This window comes from Hypomesus transpacificus, chromosome 12 (assembly GCF_021917145.1).
Source record: "Hypomesus transpacificus isolate Combined female chromosome 12, fHypTra1, whole genome shotgun sequence".
NCBI classification, from domain to species: domain Eukaryota; kingdom Metazoa; phylum Chordata; class Actinopteri; order Osmeriformes; family Osmeridae; genus Hypomesus; species Hypomesus transpacificus.
Genome location: NC_061071.1, coordinates 6,322,681 through 6,339,277, shown reverse-complemented (window position 1 = coordinate 6,339,277; position 16,597 = coordinate 6,322,681). Strand labels below are relative to the sequence as shown.

Sequence of the window (16,597 nt, the reverse complement as noted above, 5' to 3'; positions counted from 1 at the left end):
GTGTGTGTGTGTGTGTGCGCCCTGGGGGTGTTGATGAGAACAGTCATGTGTCTACCACCCTCCGTCTTATCAAACACTGCCTTGTTGCAGTCAGCGGGTTAGACACAGCCAGTTAGTTACTGGCAAAGTCAGTCAAACGTGTGTGTGTGTTTCCAGCGGTCTGGAGTTCAAATGGAAGTTTAGCAGTAGAGGGGAGAATTGCCATTGTTTTCCCTTTGAGTCGGACTTCCCCTGTAGATGCCCCTGCTGGAACCGCGGAGGCGACACAGGGCATGAGGGAGGGAGGGAGGGAGAGAGAGAGAGGGAGGGAGGAGGGGGAGAAGGAGCGCTGTGAGGCTGGGGGGGGGAACATGATTCCAGTCACTCTGCCAGTGCCCTGTGCGGAAGACTGTCCTTCTTTACTGCTGCGTCCGTCCGTCTGTCCGTGTCGCAGTGAAGACGTCCACTGTCCAAGGAATAAGACTAGAAGAAAAGACCGAGAGGAAAAGAGAGAGTTGTGACAAATTCAAACGGGTACAACAGTGGAGGTGTGAGTGAGACCGGAGTCGCCTGTTGGTCTTAAGACGTGTCTCTCCCAACGCTCCAGAGAACCCCCCCCTAGGAGGATCGACAGAGAGAGAGAAGACTCATCCTGACGCTCAACCTTTGTGCAGGAGACAGAAGAACATCCATCTCTGCCTGACCTCTACAGCTGGCCACAGGTATGTAGGTATGTGTGTGTGTGTGTGTGCGTGTGGTCTTTACTTTGTCTCAGTACATCCTAACTGTCGTTCTCCTGATTTAGAGTTCATCTAGCAGCTCCAGACCTTTCATTAGACCTTCTGGAGAAAAGAGACAGAAGAGAGGAGAGAAAGAGAGAGAATCGAGACAGGGGGCGAGAAAGAAGAAAGGGAAGGAGAGAGGGAGGCCGAGAGAGGGAGAGCGAAACAAGAGAGGGAGAGAGAGTGAAAGAAGAGAGGGAGGGTAAGAGAGAGAGGGAGAGTGAGAAAAAGGATAGGAAAAAGAGAGGAGTGGGAGTGGAGGAGAGGAGTGAGGGGAAGAGAGGAGAAGAGGTTGAGTAAGAAAAGAGAAAAGAAGAGAGGAACTTACCAGGGCTTGCCTGTTCAATCCTAACCATGCCCCCTCTCTCTCTCTTTCTCACCCACTTTCTTCTCTCTCCCTCCCTCTCTCTCTCTCTCTCTCTCTCTCTCTCTCTCTCTCTCTCTCTCTCCCCTCCCTCTCTCTCTCCCTCCATTCTGGCAGCAGTGTTCTCAGTGTTCAGGAATAGCATCAGTCTGAGCCTCCGTCTCCCCAGCCCTCTGGTTCCCAGGCTCTGCTGGGACTGGGTGGGGGGATGTGGGGGTGATAAGCAGCCTGGCCTGTTTGTTTCTGTTGACTTCCTCCCCCCCCCCCCCCCCCTCCCCCCCTCACCCACCCTCCTTCATCACCCCCCCCCCCAGACTTCAGCTAGTTTCCTAGAGAAGGAGGCTGTGGGAGCATGTCTATTGCTGACCTGTTCTGCGGAACTCTCTCCCCCCCCACACACACACACCCTACCAACTAGAACTATTAATACCCACTACAGGACAATAATATAGCGACTAGGCCCTTCCCCCCACCTTCCCCCCACCCAGCTCATTTCACACGGGCCATGTTCTGATGTCTGTCTGATCTCTGTGCTTTTTCTCGCAGCATCCACAGGGTGTCCAGACAAGCAGGGCGTGTCCAGACAAGCAGGGCGTGTCCAGCGTGTTTGCCGTGTGTTTGCCGTGTCCAGTGTGTGACAGGTGTGTCCAGCGCGAGTTAGGTGTGCGCGTGGTGCTCGAGAGGCGTGTAGTAGCGTGCGTGAGGCGCGTAGTAGCGAGCGTGAGGCGCGTAGTAGCGAGCGTGAGGCGCGTAGTAGCGAGCGTGAGGCGCGTAGTAGCGAGCGTGAGGCGCGATGGCTGACTGGAGCCTCCTGGGGAACTTCCTGGAGGAGGTGCAGGAGCACTCGACGGTGGTGGGGAAGGTGTGGCTGTCGGTGCTCTTCATCTTCCGGATCCTGGTCCTGGGCACGGCGGCCGAGTCGTCCTGGGGGGACGAGCAGGAGGACTTCACCTGCGACACGGAGCAGCCGGGCTGCGAGAACGTGTGCTACGACCAGGCGTTCCCCATCGCGCACATCCGCTACTGGGTGCTGCAGATCGTGTTCGTGTCCACGCCGTCGCTCATCTACATGGGCCACGCCATGCACACGGTGCGCAGCGAGGAGAAGCGCCGCCGGGGGGGCGAGAGGGAGGACCAGGGGGGGGGGGGCCGGCGGAGGAGGAGGAGGGGAAGGGGGGGAGAAGGGGGAGCGCGTGGAGGCCTCGGGCCGCGTACGTCTCCGGGGCGCCCTGCTCCAGACCTACGTGCTCAGCATCCTGATCCGCACCGTCATGGAGGTGCTCTTCGTGCTGGTGCAGTACTTCCTGTACGGCGTGTTCCTGCGGGCGCTGTACGTGTGCCGGGCCTGGCCCTGCCCCCACCCCGTCAACTGCTACGTGTCGCGCCCCACCGAGAAGAACGTGTTCATCGTCTTCATGATGGCCGTGTCTGCCGTGTCGCTGCTGCTGTCGGCCGCCGAGCTCTACCACCTGGCCTGGCGCGGATGCGTCAGGCTCCGCCTCCGCAAGGCCCAGGCCCGGGTCCCGCCCCCGGCCCCGCCGTGCACCCCGCCCCCAGACTTCAGCCTGTGCGTGGGCCCCGCCCCTCCCAGCTGCCCTCCCTGTCCCCTCCGCCTGGCGCACCAGCAGAACTCTGCCAACATGGCCGCCGAGCGGCAGCACGACTTCCTGTCCCTGGCCTACACGCAGAGCTCCGCCCCCAGCGCCCCTGGCCCCGCCCCTCTGGCTGACAGCAACTTCCTGAAGGACAATCGCCGGCTCAGCAAGACCAGCGGCACAAGCAGCCGTGCCCGATCTGACGACCTGGCTGTGTAGACACACACACACACGTCTTGTATACAGACACACACACGCACCTTGTATACAGACTTGTATCCCTGCTGTTCCCTACCTTGACCAGCAGGAGGAGTCAACGTCTGTTCGTGAGAGCCCTGCTCTCACATCTACCAGTCAATCAGCATGTATTTATCTGAAGAAAATGTTCCTTGTTTTACGTGTATAGTTTATCTCACGTGCATATTACCCGTTTCAAGTCTGTCTGATATGATCATATCAAACTGTTGTCATGAGGATCGCAGTTCTGTAAACGCTGCACTTTTGAAAATAGAAAACTGTGAAAACTGATCTCTCTCTCCTTCCTCCTCCTAATGCTGCTCCTTCATTGATTCATTCATTGTTTCCTCAGACAGACAGACAGAAAGACAGACAAAATTGTAATTCCATGGCCAGAGGCTTTTTATTGGTGGTCCAGCTCAGGCACACAGGGCAACTGACACAGAGTCCATGAATACAAATCAAGATTACAGGCAGAAAAATTGACATGGTTAAAGCCGGGAAGGAAGCTCACACACACACACACACACACACACACACACACACACACACACACACACACACACACACACACACACACACACACACACACACACACACACACACACACACGAAGCAGGCTGGCCTCCTGGTCACCAGGGCTGCACGGTCATCTCAGACAGGAACTCCCCGTGAGGTTGTGTGTCCCCGGCGGGCAGCAGAGCGAGGTAGCAGGGAGTGACGGCACCCTCGTCAGGTGACTTGGTGGCGTTGGGTCCCGCCATGTCGGTTCGGACCCAGCCTGGACAGCAGGCGTTCAGCAGGATCTGGTCACCTGGTCTCTCCTGGGAGAGTCGACTAGCCTGGATCCTTGACAGCACCTAACACATACACACACACACAACTGTATCTACTGTGGACTACCTTACAGTCACCTATATTACATTACATGTACATTACATGTAGTCATTTAGCAGACTCTCTAATCCAGAGCGGTTTACAGTAAGTACAGGGACATTCCCCCCGAGGTAAGTAGGGTGAAGTGCCTTGCCCAAGGACACAACGTCATTTTTTCCCAGCCGGGAATCGAACCGACAACCTTCTGATTAATAGCCCGATTCCCTAACCGCTCAGCCATCTGACCCCCCTACACAGAGGTGCGGTGTGTGTGTATACATTTGCTGACTCACTGTAAGGCCGGTCTTGGAGACGCCGTACGCCGTGTTGGGCCAGCCCCCCTGGGCGTGGCTTCCTGCCTGCGCCTCATCCACGAAGCGCTGCATCAGAGACACTAGCTCCTCCTCCGTGATCTCGGTACTACGGAAACGGGCCTGGAGGGCGGGGCTACAGCGGCCCAGAGCAACGGAGCCCATACCGCTGGACACGTTCACCACCCTGCCTGACACACACAAACACACACACAGATGAACCCTGACCTGGACTCCAGCCTCCAGAACCAGGGCACTGTGTTAAGGGAGTGTGTGTATGTGTTCATGTGAGTGTGTCTACCTCCTGGTTTGATGATGGGCAGAAACTCGTTACACATGTCTCTGGTGGCAAAGAAGTTGGTCTGAAGTGTGACCTCGGCCTGGGTACCAAACGGAGTGGTGTCAGCCACTGTGGACACAAACACACAGCTTAAGTTAACTTCCACTCCACATACCATAGCCGACATACTGTCATGTTTAGCAGAATTCGCGTTGAGGTGATGTTACTTTTAAACGCGATTCCTGCATTGTTCACGAGGACGTCGAGACCGCCGTACTCCTGCTGGAAGAAATCCCGGGCCGCGCACACGCTTGAGTGGTCGTTAATGTCAAGTTGCTGGAACAGCGGATTCAGACCCTCCGCCTTCAAACTCTCCACAGCCGCTGTCCCCCGGCCGACATCTCTTGCGCTAATAAAGACTTCCCCATTGAACTGTTTGCAGAGCGCTTTTACGATAGCGAAACCGATCCCCTTGTTGGATCCTGTCACGAGAGCAACTCTTGGCATATCCCGTTCTGCAAGTGTTACCGAACAGGTTAGCTCGAGATACCGATTACAACACTAGTCGACCAATGTTATTTTATATTAGCTAGCCCGCTAATAATATAAGAATGTTTCTGTGAGCCGAACATACATCAAGTGCAAAGTTATCTAACTCGCTAAATTAGCAAACTCTATACAACAGCATATAGGCAACACACAGGCTACGGTTAAAATAATGACTCGCACTGTATACCAAAGGCTACGATACAATTATTATTCATATAGAATGTTATTTATTGTAAACACATCTGACACACAGATTAATAATAACTTACTTTTCAGGTCGATCTTAACGTGATGTTTATGATCAAACGCCTGCACCACAGACAGTGTGAATCTGCACGGGCGTTGTTCCTATGTAGGCTTCCGTAGCAGCAATGCGCAGACGCGGAAAAACAAACACGCCATGTGACCAGTTACGAACAGCGTGCTGTTGGTAATACATTGTTTGTAGGTGCAATACGTTATAATCTATAGGCAACTGTACGCGTTCACATGTGTACTATAGCTATGTATTCATGCCACAGTGACGGCTGATGGCGCAGCGGAGCGGCAGGAGAGCGAGGAGGAAGAGAAGGAAACGAGAGGGAGTAGCAGCTGTCCAGTCAGGTAGTCTTCCTACCATCGCTTACTGACCATTCAGCTTACTGGACAATAAGGAAGTCTGTCTGTGTTTCAGGTCTGAGACGTGTTTGTGTGTTTTCGTTTGTGACAGTGACGTTGTCTCATGAGCCTCCGTTTGTGTGTCTGAGGAGGTGGCTGCAGAAGCGAGGCTTCAGCTCACGACTGCTGCTCCCAGCACACTTCTCAGGTAGTATCCATCCTAGTGCCCCTAGGTAGTACACACTACCTACGCTATTCAGGTAGTTAGAGCAGTATTGGGTGGTATAGCATGTAGTTTACATGCTCTGTAACCTTTTGACCTTGGCCTGCTTTTCCCATCAGATACGGGGAGAGGTCTGCTCAGCCTGACGGCTCTCCAGGTCAGTACAACATTAAACCCTCTCTGGGTGTGTGTGTGTGTGTCTCCCATGTCTAACAGCTATGTGTGTGTGCGTCCAGCCAGGTGAACTACTCATCTCCTTACCGGAGTCTTGTCTGTTGACCACTTCTACCGTTTTAAAAAGCTACCTGGGGCAGTACATCAAGAGGTACACAAACACACACACATACACAATACAACAATAGGTACACACACACAGTACATTAATAAGTACACGCACACAAACATGAACAACACTGTACATCAAGAGGTACACACACACACACACACATACACACACAAGACAACAATGGGTACACACACACAGTACAACCATAGGTACACACAAAGTACATTAATAAGTACACGCACACAAACATACACAACACAGTACAACAAGAGGTACACACACACAAACACACACACAGTACAACAATAGGTGCGTACACGCAGTACATCAACAAGGATCACACACACACACACACACACATACACACACACACACACACACAGTACATCAATAGGTACACATTTACATTTACATTTATTCATTTAGCAGACGCTTTTATCCAAAGCGACTTCCAAGAGAGAGCTTCACAAAGTGCATAGGTCACTGATAATAACAACAAGATAGCCCCACAGCATTGCGGGTAGTCAAAAACAAGAAGTACATATTGTGAACAACCAAAAAATAGTGCTAAAGGGAAGAAACCATAAGAGCATGTAGTTAAACAAGTTAAAATTACACAACATTAATCTCTAAATGCAGGTGTACCTGTAGGAAAGCAATAAAAATAGGATTAACTAAAAAAGAATACAACAGTTTAAATCAGCTACCACTAACCAACAAGAGCAACAGTCTAAGCAAGAGTCATTGTGAACCTTGAGGAAACTAGCGTTGGGTTCAGCAAACCATTCCTAAGTACCATTGTACTCCCGGAACAAGTGCGTCTTGAGCCTTCTCTTGAAGGTGGAGAGACAGTCCGTGTCTCTGATGGAGGTGTGGAGTTGATTCCACCACTGTGTGTGTGTGTGTGTGTGTCAGGTGGCAGCCGCCAGTGTCTCCTCTGCTGGCCCTGTGTACCTTCCTCATATGTGAGAGACACCTGGGAGAAGATGCTGATTGGATGCCCTACATAAAAGTCCTACCCACTTCCTACACATGTCCCGCCTACTTCTCTGATGAGGTCATCAGCCTTCTGCCGAGTGGAGTGAGGGAGCGGGCCCTACAGCAGAAACAGGAAGTCCAGGAGCTCCATGCCTCCTCATTGGCCTTCTTCAGGTGAGAAAGGACACTGAGTGTTTTTGATTGGCTGCTGGTGGTAATGTTCCGCCTGTGCTTGACTATGATTGGTCTGGTTTAGGTTCTTGCAGCCCCTGTTGGTTTGCTGTGTGGAGGAGGTGTTCTCTCTGGAGGCTGTGCTCTGGGCCTGGTGTAGCGTCAACACCCGTACCGTCTACAAGAAGCATCCTTACAACCCCTCCCTGTCCAGACAAGAAGATGTCTATGCCTTGGCGCCATACCTAGACCTCCTCAACCACCGCCCTGACACACAGGTCAGACAGAGACACACAGGTCTGGCAAAATGTGCACAAAATGAAGACAAGTTGAGCAACTAAAGACGCTGTGTGTGTTTGTGTAGGTGCAAGCGTGTTTCAACGAGGTGTCCAAATGTTATGAGGTGCACATCCTTCAAGGCTGCCACAAGTTCCAACAGGCCTTCATATGCTACGGTCCACATGACAACCAGCGTCTGCTGCTGGAGTATGGCTTTGTCGCCCCCGACAACCCCCATGGAGTGGTTTACGTGGAGGAAGGTGGGAGAGGAAGGTCACCAAGCAACAGCACTTATCCTGGGTTACTCTCAAACAACCCTCAGCTTATTCCCTCTACTTTGTATGTATCCTGGTGTGTAATACGATGTGTGTGTGTGTGTCTATGTGTGTATTCCAGGGCTCCTGCAAAAGTGTGTTAGTGCTGAAGGCAGAGGCCAGCTGGAACAGAAGTTGCTCTTCCTCAAACAACATGACTTACTACAGTAAGATGCAAAACTTGGTCAATGCATGTACGCTAAGCTGTGCCACATTGCACCGTTCTACACACAATGTTACACCAAGCTACGCTTCTTGATGCTATGCTAAGCTATTCAACACCACAGCACATTCAGTAACTGTACACTAAGCTACGCTATAGTGTAGGATGACCTCACCATTCCTCTCTCCCTCCATCAGAAATCTGACCTTTGGCGTTGACGGGCCGTCCTGGAGACTAATGACTGTCCTAAGACTACTGTCACTGAGACCCGAACACTAGTAAGACTTGTCACAGACACACACACACACTATTCTAAACAGAAACACCAGTTTAAATTCAGAGATTTGGGACAGAAAAAGGGATGTGGCGTCTGCATGTGTGTGAGTCGTGTGTTCTCCAGCCCCCAGTGGAAGAGCGTCCTGCAGGGGGCAGCAGTGAGTGAGGAAACGGAGCAGCTGAACGTCCTCATGGCTGCTCACACCTGCCAGCTGCTGCTGCAGGACACCACCACCGTCCTGGACCAGGTACCCCTGATAACCCTGACAGCGCTGCCCTGATAACCCTGGCCGTAAACGTGCAGCACGTTCTGACTGGGGTGTCAGATGGCTGAGCGGTTAGTAATACTAATAGTAGGGCTATTGATCGGAAGGTTGTTGGTTCGATTCCCGGCTGGGCCAAACGACAAATTGTGTCCTTGGGCAAGGCACTTCACCCTACTTGCCTCGGGGGGAATGTCCCTGTACTTACTGTAAGTCGCTGTGGATAAGAGCGCCTGCTAAATGTAATGTATTTGTGTCCTGTGTGTGTGTGTGTGTAGATCTCCAGGCTGAGAAAGCAGTGTGACCAGGTTCTGAGGGAGCAGTTGGAGGTGGTGGCTCAATTACGTCAAGAGGAGCAAGGCATTCTGGGTCGTTCCTTAGATGTGTTGCGGAGGCTCCCGGCGCACAGCCAGGCTGAGTGAAGAATAGATGTCCCTGATAGGTCAACATTATCGCTGCCTGTCTAATCACAAGTGTCCTCTCCATGCACCTGAAAAACATGGGTCTTGAGAAGAACTATGCAGTCCTTGATCAGGGCAGATTGCAGTGCCTGCTTCCTTCAGACTGTGTGGGTACAGATCTCAGATCTGGCCTGGGCCTGCGTTTACACCAGGCTGCTGAACAAACAGACACCACACATTTTATACAAACAAGGAAAAACTTTATTAGCCACCAACACGATGGCTGTTGCTGTCAATCAAAAGATAGATGTTGGCTGATGTGGATGTGGGGAGAAATGACAGATGAGGGAATACTGAAACACAACCAGGAAGTGTCTGTCCCCCAGAGGACTGATGGGACTTGGAGTCTCATCACAGCTGAACCACTAGCCTCTTCCTCATCTGGCCACGCTGAACCATCTCCATGGAGACGGTAGCTTCATACAAAGGGACAGGCTCCTCCAACTGGGGTCTACACAAACACACAGAGTTTACTCTGTGTTGTTTAACTTACATCCAGCATAGGTAGTTTTATATGCGACATGTATTTTACAATAAAGTATTGAAATCTGCTTGAGTTGGCGAGTACCTGAGGGTTCCAGTGGACAGTTTCTCTACAATGTTCCTCATGATATCTATTGGACAGCCAATCGCTAAGGTAACAGCTTCAAATGACCCTGAGGACAGTTTTCAACAAGATAAACAGAACCTGAAAGCTGGCCTGTAATTGGGGAGGGGGGTTAAAGGATACGAAGGTAGCGGCCCTGGCGCGCGCTGGAGGAGGTCCACACTTCCTGGTTGAGGAAGGAGAGGGAGGCGGCCTTGAGGAAGAGCATTCGGCTGTCGGGGGGGTCAAGCTGGGGAAAGAGAAGGACAGATTGTGCGTGTGGTGTTGGTGTGTGTGAGTGAGGTTTGATTGTGTGTGTGGTGTGTAGGGGGGCGGGGTGTATGTGCATTGTGCATGTCTACCTGCAGGTTGTCCTCTGAGGTCACCCAGTGACCTCCGACCCCAAGCAGGGTGATGATGTCATGTTTGTGTGGGAGGAGCCTCCTGGAATCTGTCTCCTCCTGAAGCCGTACTGCAGGAGACACAAAATCATAACCACCCCCGCCAACAGTCACAAACACACACATATACAGGGAGGCCAGCCTCTGTTGTTTACCTCCAGAATCGATGATGATGTCGACACCCAGCCCTCCTGTTTCCTCCATACACACCTCAATCAAGTCCACCTGGCTGTTCCACACTCCTATCACCCTGGCTGGACACACAAACACACACACTCCTATCATCCTCCCAGGAAACACACACACACACTTATCACCTTGCCTGGACACACACACACACTTTTTACCCTGGCTTCACATGGAAACACTCAAATCACCTAGACCGGCAGGCAGACAAGCAAAACAGACAGATAGGCAGGCAAAACAGACAGGCAGGTAGGCAAAGTAGACAGCAGACAGACACAGACTGACCTACGAGTGACTCCTGCACCCCTAGAAGATGAGGCAGAGGAGAGCAGAGACAGGGAGTTAAGATAAAATACTAGCGTAAGCGAGGGCGTAGGGCTACTAAGGGGTTTAAGGTTGATAACATTATAAAGTTAGGTTTATGGTTAGAATATAGGGTAACTTATAGGATCTCCCCCTCCTCCCCCTTCCTCGCTCACACTGGGGCAGAGTTGCTCCAGGGAGGCCTGACCGCCCTCACCCCTGCCCCCTCCTCACCCACGCTGGGCCGGAGCTGCTCCAGGAAGGCCTGGTCTTCAGCAGAGTGGGCAGATGCCAGGACTCGCACACCATGGGAGTGAGCCAGCTGCACGGCCAAAACGCCACATGCCTGGAACATACACACACACACGCGCTTAGAACACACACACGCTTAGAACCCCCCAGAGGTTTGAGGTAGAGCTAGCTCTGCCTACCTGGCACCCGTAGGTGAAGCCTCAGATAGGAGTTTCATTGGCGACGGTCGCCACGGCTACGTACCGAGGCTGCATCCAGGACCAGCAGGGTGTGTCCGGCCGCCACGCGGGCGAAGGTGTGCAGAGCCGTGTACGCTCGCACGCCGTCGTGTATGACCCCCGCCGCCTCCACCCAGCTCACCTTCTCTGGCTTCTGCACTGGAGGACCGACACACACACACACACACTTTAGCACACCGTCAACACACCCTGGAAACCAGCTGTGAGTGTGTTATCCATACCCAGATGATACTCGTCCATGACAATCACCTCACTCAGACCGGACATCTCCGTGTCCAATGGCAGGATCCCTGCAACCAGACTCTGCTTAGTCACCACAGTGACCGTCACACTGTTTCGACGCAAGTAACGCTGCGGTTTTTGTGACTACGAGCATTGTGACTCACCCACAACCTCATCGCCTGGATGAAAAAAGGTCACCTTGGAACCCACTGCAGAAACACCGACATGGTTACTATGGTGACTGATGCTATGGGGCACCACATCACATTGCTACTGTGGAAACTGTTACTATGATACCTTGAAGGATGATGCCCACCACCTCCCTGCCAACCGGACACACATCTCTCTGGATGATCATCTCCTCCATCAACTGGCAGAGAGAGCTGTTATTACTCTATGATACAGTTATACCACCACCTACAACACATCTCTTATCATTAATAACCACATTCACGCCACCCGTACATCGTTAAAACACTCTTATAACACAGCTATAACATGTATGACCTACCTTTACATTTATGGGGCTGAGTGCGCATGCTTTGACCTGCACCTTGACTTGGTGACTGTCCAGCACGGTGGGTACAGCCTGTCAGACAGGACCGCAGGACACACACACACACACCACAGTAACTATGAAGAACAATGCCACTTACATTTGTAGACCTACATAGTCGAGAGAAGCTCTAGGTGTCATACTGTAAGTTACCTGAAACGTACCGTTTCCTGTATAACAAATTTATGGTCGGCGGTGGTCTGCCCCGGTTTGCAGTACAGCCCCTTCATGGCGACAGAGCTGTTGTGATCCTGTATGGATGCTTACTCTCGCAAAGCTGTTTACCAACAATTCTAGCTAGTCGCTGATAACCGGCAAGTACACACCCCTGCACAATGGGCAATATCATAGGTAAGAAAAGGCGACTCGCATCAGCTATTCTAGCTTCCCAGTGCCAATCTTCCCACTAAACTCAACTCGAACGGATACATAGCCATGTTACTAGCTTAAATCATGTGAACAGGATGTCATAAACACCGAAAAGGCTGGATGAACTGCATCTATGCGAGAGTTCCCTGATATTGTTGATTGGTCATTTGGTGTCTGTCTTTTTGCCACTCCTGTCATCATGTTCACCGAAAATCTTGTCAATCACAAATAGGGGTTCGTCTCAAGCCAATAGAACAATTTTTCATACTTCCAAACGTTTTATGATTTGCCCAATATCGTGTCCATCACACGACCGTGTTAGCTGATTGGCTAATGCTGGTCAACCTCACAACAGTCGACATCTCGCGCTATTACCCCATTTTCCAATTTGCGTAGCCGAGCGGCAGGCCCTTGGTGGAGGGGAGACAGGAATTACTGGACAAATATTCCAGAAAATCGACAAGCATTGGACAATTTACTCAATTTTATGTGCTCTGTAACACACAGCAGTATATATTATTACTTATCAAAGCATGGAAAAACAACTATGAGGTAAGGAAACTGTGAAATAGAGGACAATGTGAAAGAATGTCTTGTAGCTGTCTAGCTTACGTATCATCCGCGGCTAGCGTCGCTAGACTGCTGGTGGTGGCGGTCCAGGACGGTCGGGGAGGGCAGAGGGGGATTGACACACACAAGACGGGCAAGAATCTCGGCGTTTCACTGCTGATCGATCAGCACCCTTTGCGATAGCTGATATGGCTTGTGTAGCTACCTAACGAGGCAGATGCATTTCATTCATCTACAGTGCATTATTTCGTAATCAACCAACCTTATGTGAAGGTATCTTATTATCTTGCCGCAATGATAGTTCAATGATAGATGCTGGTTTGAGGCAAACCAGCGTCAGGAATGCTAGCGATTAACTGGTAGTACTAGGAATATCTGCTACCGAGCTAGCAAGCAACATAGCTAAACCGATTTATGGTGGTTGACTAACGTGAAGTATAACCACTTGTCAACGTAATATGGTAGTAGCGGAGACTGATAAGCTCGATACACAGTTTGTATTTATACTGATTGATTGTGGCTGGTGGTGCGGTGCTGACTCTAGGTTGAATTCTGTCGACGGACAATTGTGGTCAGTTAGTCAACTAACGTGGTATCCCCAGGATATGCTGACTGGTTGGACTTAAGAGAACATTTCCTGCAGGAAGCTTGAGTAAGTGATTGAAATACAACCTTGGGTAACATCTATTGTATCTTGGTTGGCTCGCTATTTAATGTCAACAGTCTTAGCAGCTGACAACCGTAAAGTCCGATGCCGTATACGATAACTTAAAGCAGGTTCCACAAATACTGGATAAGTTAACTGTGTGGGGAGAGAGGAGATGATGCTGTTTTGACAGCTGTGTGTGCAGGAGAGGGGAGGAGGAGTGGGTAACAGTGGTGTATACTTTAGTAAGAGAATGCGCAGTCCCCGCCAACCCACCTCATAATCTGTTTTACATTTCTACGTGAACCTCTTAGCTGACCCTCATTCCAGGCTTACAGGGCTGACGTGTGTGTGCGTGTGTGTGTGTGTGTGTGTGTGTGGATGCAGCAGTGTCAATGTCATGGTTGCGTTCCAGCCTGCAGGGTCACTATGGCAAGGCCAACCTTGTGTTGACATTGTATCTACCAAAAGGGAGGAGAGGAGAGAGGGAAAGGAGAGGACAGGGGTTCTGGGTACTTGAGGTGTAGATTTAAACTGACTGTAGGCTGGTGTGTGTGTGTGTGTGGAGGTGATACGGACATGTGAAGTAGAGAACTATTATTACCAGCTGACAGCCCGGTGCTGTTGACCCCAAAAGACCTGCTGGACTGTAAACGACACACTCGCACACACTCGCACACAAACACACACACACACCCCTGTCTCACACACACTGAGATACGGATCCGTTGTTCCTCATATCAAATCGCTTTTGTGTGAGTGTTGCCGAACACAGGCTTATCATATCAGTCAGACTCAGAGGGTTAGAGGCTAGCTACATAGCCCACCCCCTTGTCCCCTCAGCAGCTAAGATTATGGGGGGAGGGGACACACACACACACACACACACATCTGCTACCAGGCCCCACACAAACACAGATACACTTTGGAGCAGCATCATCCTGTAGCTTCTAATTTTTACTGTCTAATCCAACTATCTCACACACACACACACACACACACACACACAGAGTTAGGTCCTGCATTATCCATCTGACTGCTCTACCAGTCCTTCATGTCTTATTTTGACCCCCCCCGTAGAAGCAACGGTCCCGCTATAGAGGAATACAGGTCTTTACCACAGAGAAAAACAAGAGATTAGGATGCCGACTAGCAGCTAGCTCAGCAGAACCAATGTGTTCTACAGGCAGCATTCAGGCGTCAGTGCTCAGAAAGGTCTCTCCACAGAAAGAATGAACCAGAAGAGCTGGCATCCATCAGTGCCCTTGGATGTGACGTAACGACTTCAGCTCTCGTTATCAACCGCATAGCCTGTGAAGGTTGTTGAGTAAATGCCAGGACAAGGTGTTTGTGTTTGTGTGGTTTTCCCAGGGCTGGTATGCAGAACCAGACAATACTCCCTGCTCGGTTAGGAACAACACAAAGAGAGAAGTGGTGCATGAAATAGAGAGGAGATGAGATGGGGGGTTGGGGGGGAGAGGAGAGGAGGGGGGGGGGGGTAGGGGGCAGAGGAGATGAGAGCGGAAGTAGGGGTGGACAGGGGACAAGAGGAGAGAGTGGGTAGGAGAAAGAGAGAGAGAGGCGAGGAGGAGGAGGAGGAGAGAGAGAAAGAGGCGAGGAGGAGGAGAAGGGGAGAGAGAGAGGGGAGGAGGAGGTGAAGGACAGAGAGGGGAGGAGGGGGAGAAGGAGAGAGGGGAAGAGGAGGGGAAGGAGTCTCATTAGCATCAAAGTGTGAAGGAGCTAAAGTAGGTCACAGGAACAAAACAGACCCTCTGTTACCCGGCGTGAGTGTGTGAGGGAGAACAGGGTGTATTGAGTGTGTGTGAGGGAGAGAGCAGTGTGTATTGTGTGTTTTTGTGTGTGTGAGGGACAGAGCAGTGTGTCTTGTGTGTGTGTGTGTGTGAGGGAGAGAGCAGGGTGTATTGAGTGTGTGTGTGAAGGCGTGCAGGGGGTCTTAGTGTGTGTGCGCGGGAAAGCGAGATGTGTGTGTGTGTGTGCTTCAGCAGGGAGCTGTGATGTGAATGAGTCCGGAGAAGGGAGAGTGAGTCATGTCTCTTCTGTCTCCTCATACTGTGTGTGTGTGTGTGTGCGTGTGTGTGTGTGTGTGTACAGCCAATGATATTCTCTGATTAGTCCATTTATGCTTTCCTGTCGCATGACTTCCTGCCGCACGGAATGATGGGCTGTAAACGTGTATCCATGACGATGATGTGGCTCCACCCACCCTGGGATCTGGACTTGATTAAAATACCTCCCTCACATACACACGATGGCTGGCCTCCCACTCACATTCACACAGCTGGGGGGGGGACCTCCTCCTCTCTCTCTCTCTCTCTCTCTCTCTCTCTCTCTCTCTCTCTCTCTCTCTCTCTCTCTCTGTCTCTGTCTCTGTCTCTGTCTCTGTCTCTGTCTCTGTCTCTGTCTCTGTGTCTGTCTCTGTGTCTGTGTCTGTGTCTGTGTCTGTGTCTGTGTCTGTCTCTGTCTCTGTGTCTCTCTCTCTCTCTCTCTCTCTCTAACTTTCTCTCTCCCTCTCTCCCTCTTCTCTCTTTCTCTGTTCGCCCCTAGGCTGGACTTGCACGAGGCCAGAACTGATCATTACCAGATGACCTGATGCACACCCTCTCTCTCACACACACTCACAGGCGCTAACACACCAGTGTAACACCAGTCTCTGTGTTCCCCAAGGTGTTGCAGCTCAGCTGCAGTTGACTGACTGAATCATGGCTCAGTTTCCCACTGCCTTCGGAGGTAAGTGTGTGGGCGCGTGTGCGCCTGGCTGTGTGTGCGTGCATACGTGCGCATGCTCTATAAGACCCCAGTGTCTCCAGCCTGTGTGTGTGTGTTCTCCAGGGAGTCTGGATGCCTGGGCGATCTCAGTGGATGAGAGATCCAAACATGACCAGCAGTTCCACAGCCTCACCCCAACCCCTGCAGGATACATCACTGGTAATCTGACTGACTCACACACACACACACCTTCACACATCCTCATTTCCAGCCCCGGCGGAGAAGTGAAACTGCGTGTCTTGGCAGTTAAGGGTGGGGTTCAAAGTCCGAATGATGTCACATCCTGTTTCACTATGTCTCCCAGGCGACCAGGCAAGGAATTTCTTCCTCCAGTCAGGTCTGCCCGCACCCATCCTCGCCCAAATATGGTGAGACACTCCACCTCTGTCTCTTTTCTCCAAGTTCCCCTTCTCACCCTCACTATCTCTTCCAACTCTCTCTTTATCGAAGTTCCCCTGCTTATTTCTAGATGCCTTACGTTTCCTCTCCCTCTATC

The 16,597-nt window shown here is 51.4% G+C and overlaps 4 protein-coding genes across 11 annotated transcripts; 2 read left to right on the top strand and 2 right to left on the bottom strand.

Annotated features, from left to right (window-relative positions):
* Positions 1-321: 321 nt before the first annotated feature.
* Positions 322-3,241, top strand: LOC124474462 (gap junction alpha-5 protein-like). Its single transcript, XM_047030617.1, is given in 3 exon segments — positions 322-701; positions 1,672-2,268; positions 2,270-3,241. Coding segments are annotated over 2 exon segments (1,020 nt in total). The 5' UTR covers positions 322-701; positions 1,672-1,918; the 3' UTR covers positions 2,940-3,241.
* A 97-nt stretch (positions 3,242-3,338) lies between these two features.
* cbr1 (carbonyl reductase 1) lies at positions 3,339-5,332 on the bottom strand. 3 transcript variants are annotated; one of them, XM_047030628.1, is made up of 6 exons: positions 5,243-5,332; positions 4,652-4,939; positions 4,446-4,553; positions 4,127-4,335; positions 3,543-3,817; positions 3,339-3,468 (listed from the first exon to the last, which is right to left on the bottom strand). In XM_047030628.1, exons 2-5 carry the CDS (start codon positions 4,929-4,931, stop codon positions 3,590-3,592), a joined length of 825 nt encoding a protein of 274 aa, XP_046886584.1. In that variant the 5' UTR covers positions 4,932-4,939; positions 5,243-5,332; the 3' UTR covers positions 3,339-3,468; positions 3,543-3,589. The 3 variants fall into 3 exon arrangements, with proteins under 3 accessions (XP_046886584.1, XP_046886585.1, XP_046886582.1); XM_047030629.1 differs by having other exon boundaries at positions 3,339-3,491; positions 3,570-3,817; XM_047030626.1 differs by having other exon boundaries at positions 3,339-3,817.
* On the top strand, positions 5,326-9,326 carry setd4 (SET domain containing 4). Of its 5 annotated transcripts, none has more exons than XM_047030582.1 (12): positions 5,326-5,403; positions 5,495-5,576; positions 5,647-5,778; positions 5,913-5,950; positions 6,030-6,118; positions 6,995-7,231; positions 7,314-7,506; positions 7,593-7,767; positions 7,904-7,988; positions 8,182-8,262; positions 8,385-8,508; positions 8,802-9,326. In XM_047030582.1, exons 2-12 carry the CDS (start codon positions 5,504-5,506, stop codon positions 8,943-8,945), a joined length of 1,371 nt encoding a protein of 456 aa, XP_046886538.1. In that variant the 5' UTR covers positions 5,326-5,403; positions 5,495-5,503; the 3' UTR covers positions 8,946-9,326. The 5 variants fall into 5 exon arrangements, 4 of the variants coding, with proteins under 4 accessions (XP_046886538.1, XP_046886541.1, XP_046886539.1 ...); XM_047030585.1 differs by having other exon boundaries at positions 5,328-5,403; positions 5,683-5,778; XM_047030583.1 differs by having other exon boundaries at positions 5,347-5,417.
* A 9-nt stretch (positions 9,327-9,335) lies between these two features.
* On the bottom strand, positions 9,336-12,650 carry cryzl1 (crystallin, zeta (quinone reductase)-like 1). 2 transcript variants are annotated; one of them, XM_047030611.1, is made up of 13 exons: positions 11,894-12,650; positions 11,685-11,762; positions 11,471-11,543; positions 11,338-11,382; positions 11,173-11,241; positions 10,956-11,089; positions 10,695-10,806; positions 10,443-10,463; positions 10,127-10,225; positions 9,933-10,042; positions 9,715-9,820; positions 9,553-9,598; positions 9,336-9,435 (listed from the first exon to the last, which is right to left on the bottom strand). In XM_047030611.1, exons 1-13 carry the CDS (start codon positions 11,957-11,959, stop codon positions 9,336-9,338), a joined length of 1,059 nt encoding a protein of 352 aa, XP_046886567.1. In that variant the 5' UTR covers positions 11,960-12,650. The 2 variants fall into 2 exon arrangements, with proteins under 2 accessions (XP_046886567.1, XP_046886568.1); XM_047030612.1 differs by lacking the exon at positions 10,443-10,463.
* Between the last annotated feature and the right edge of the window lie 3,947 nt (positions 12,651-16,597).

Excerpts from the sequence above, each read along its gene's own strand:
- cbr1 (XM_047030626.1), bottom strand. The coding sequence starts at position 4,931 with ATGCCAAGAGTTGCTCTCGTGACAGGATCCAACAAGGGGATCGGTTTC. Across the intron at positions 4,336-4,445 it reads GCCCATCATCAAACCAGGAG|GCAGGGTGGTGAACGTGTCC; the intron begins GTAGACACACTC and ends TGTGTGTGTCAG. Across the intron at positions 3,818-4,126 it reads TCTCCAAGACCGGCCTTACA|GTGCTGTCAAGGATCCAGGC; the intron begins GTGAGTCAGCAA and ends TGTATGTGTTAG.
- setd4 (XM_047030582.1), top strand. The coding sequence starts at position 5,504 with ATGGCGCAGCGGAGCGGCAGGAGAGCGAGGAGGAAGAGAAGGAAACGA. Across the intron at positions 6,119-6,994 it reads CTGGGGCAGTACATCAAGAG|GTGGCAGCCGCCAGTGTCTC; the intron begins GTACACAAACAC and ends TGTGTGTGTCAG. Across the intron at positions 7,768-7,903 it reads AGTGGTTTACGTGGAGGAAG|GGCTCCTGCAAAAGTGTGTT; the intron begins GTGGGAGAGGAA and ends TGTGTATTCCAG.
- cryzl1 (XM_047030611.1), bottom strand. The coding sequence starts at position 11,959 with ATGAAGGGGCTGTACTGCAAACCGGGGCAGACCACCGCCGACCATAAA. Across the intron at positions 10,043-10,126 it reads CATCATCATCGATTCTGGAG|TACGGCTTCAGGAGGAGACA; the intron begins GTAAACAACAGA and ends TGTCTCCTGCAG. Across the intron at positions 9,599-9,714 it reads GCGCCAGGGCCGCTACCTTC|ATATCATGAGGAACATTGTA; the intron begins GTATCCTTTAAC and ends GCTGTCCAATAG.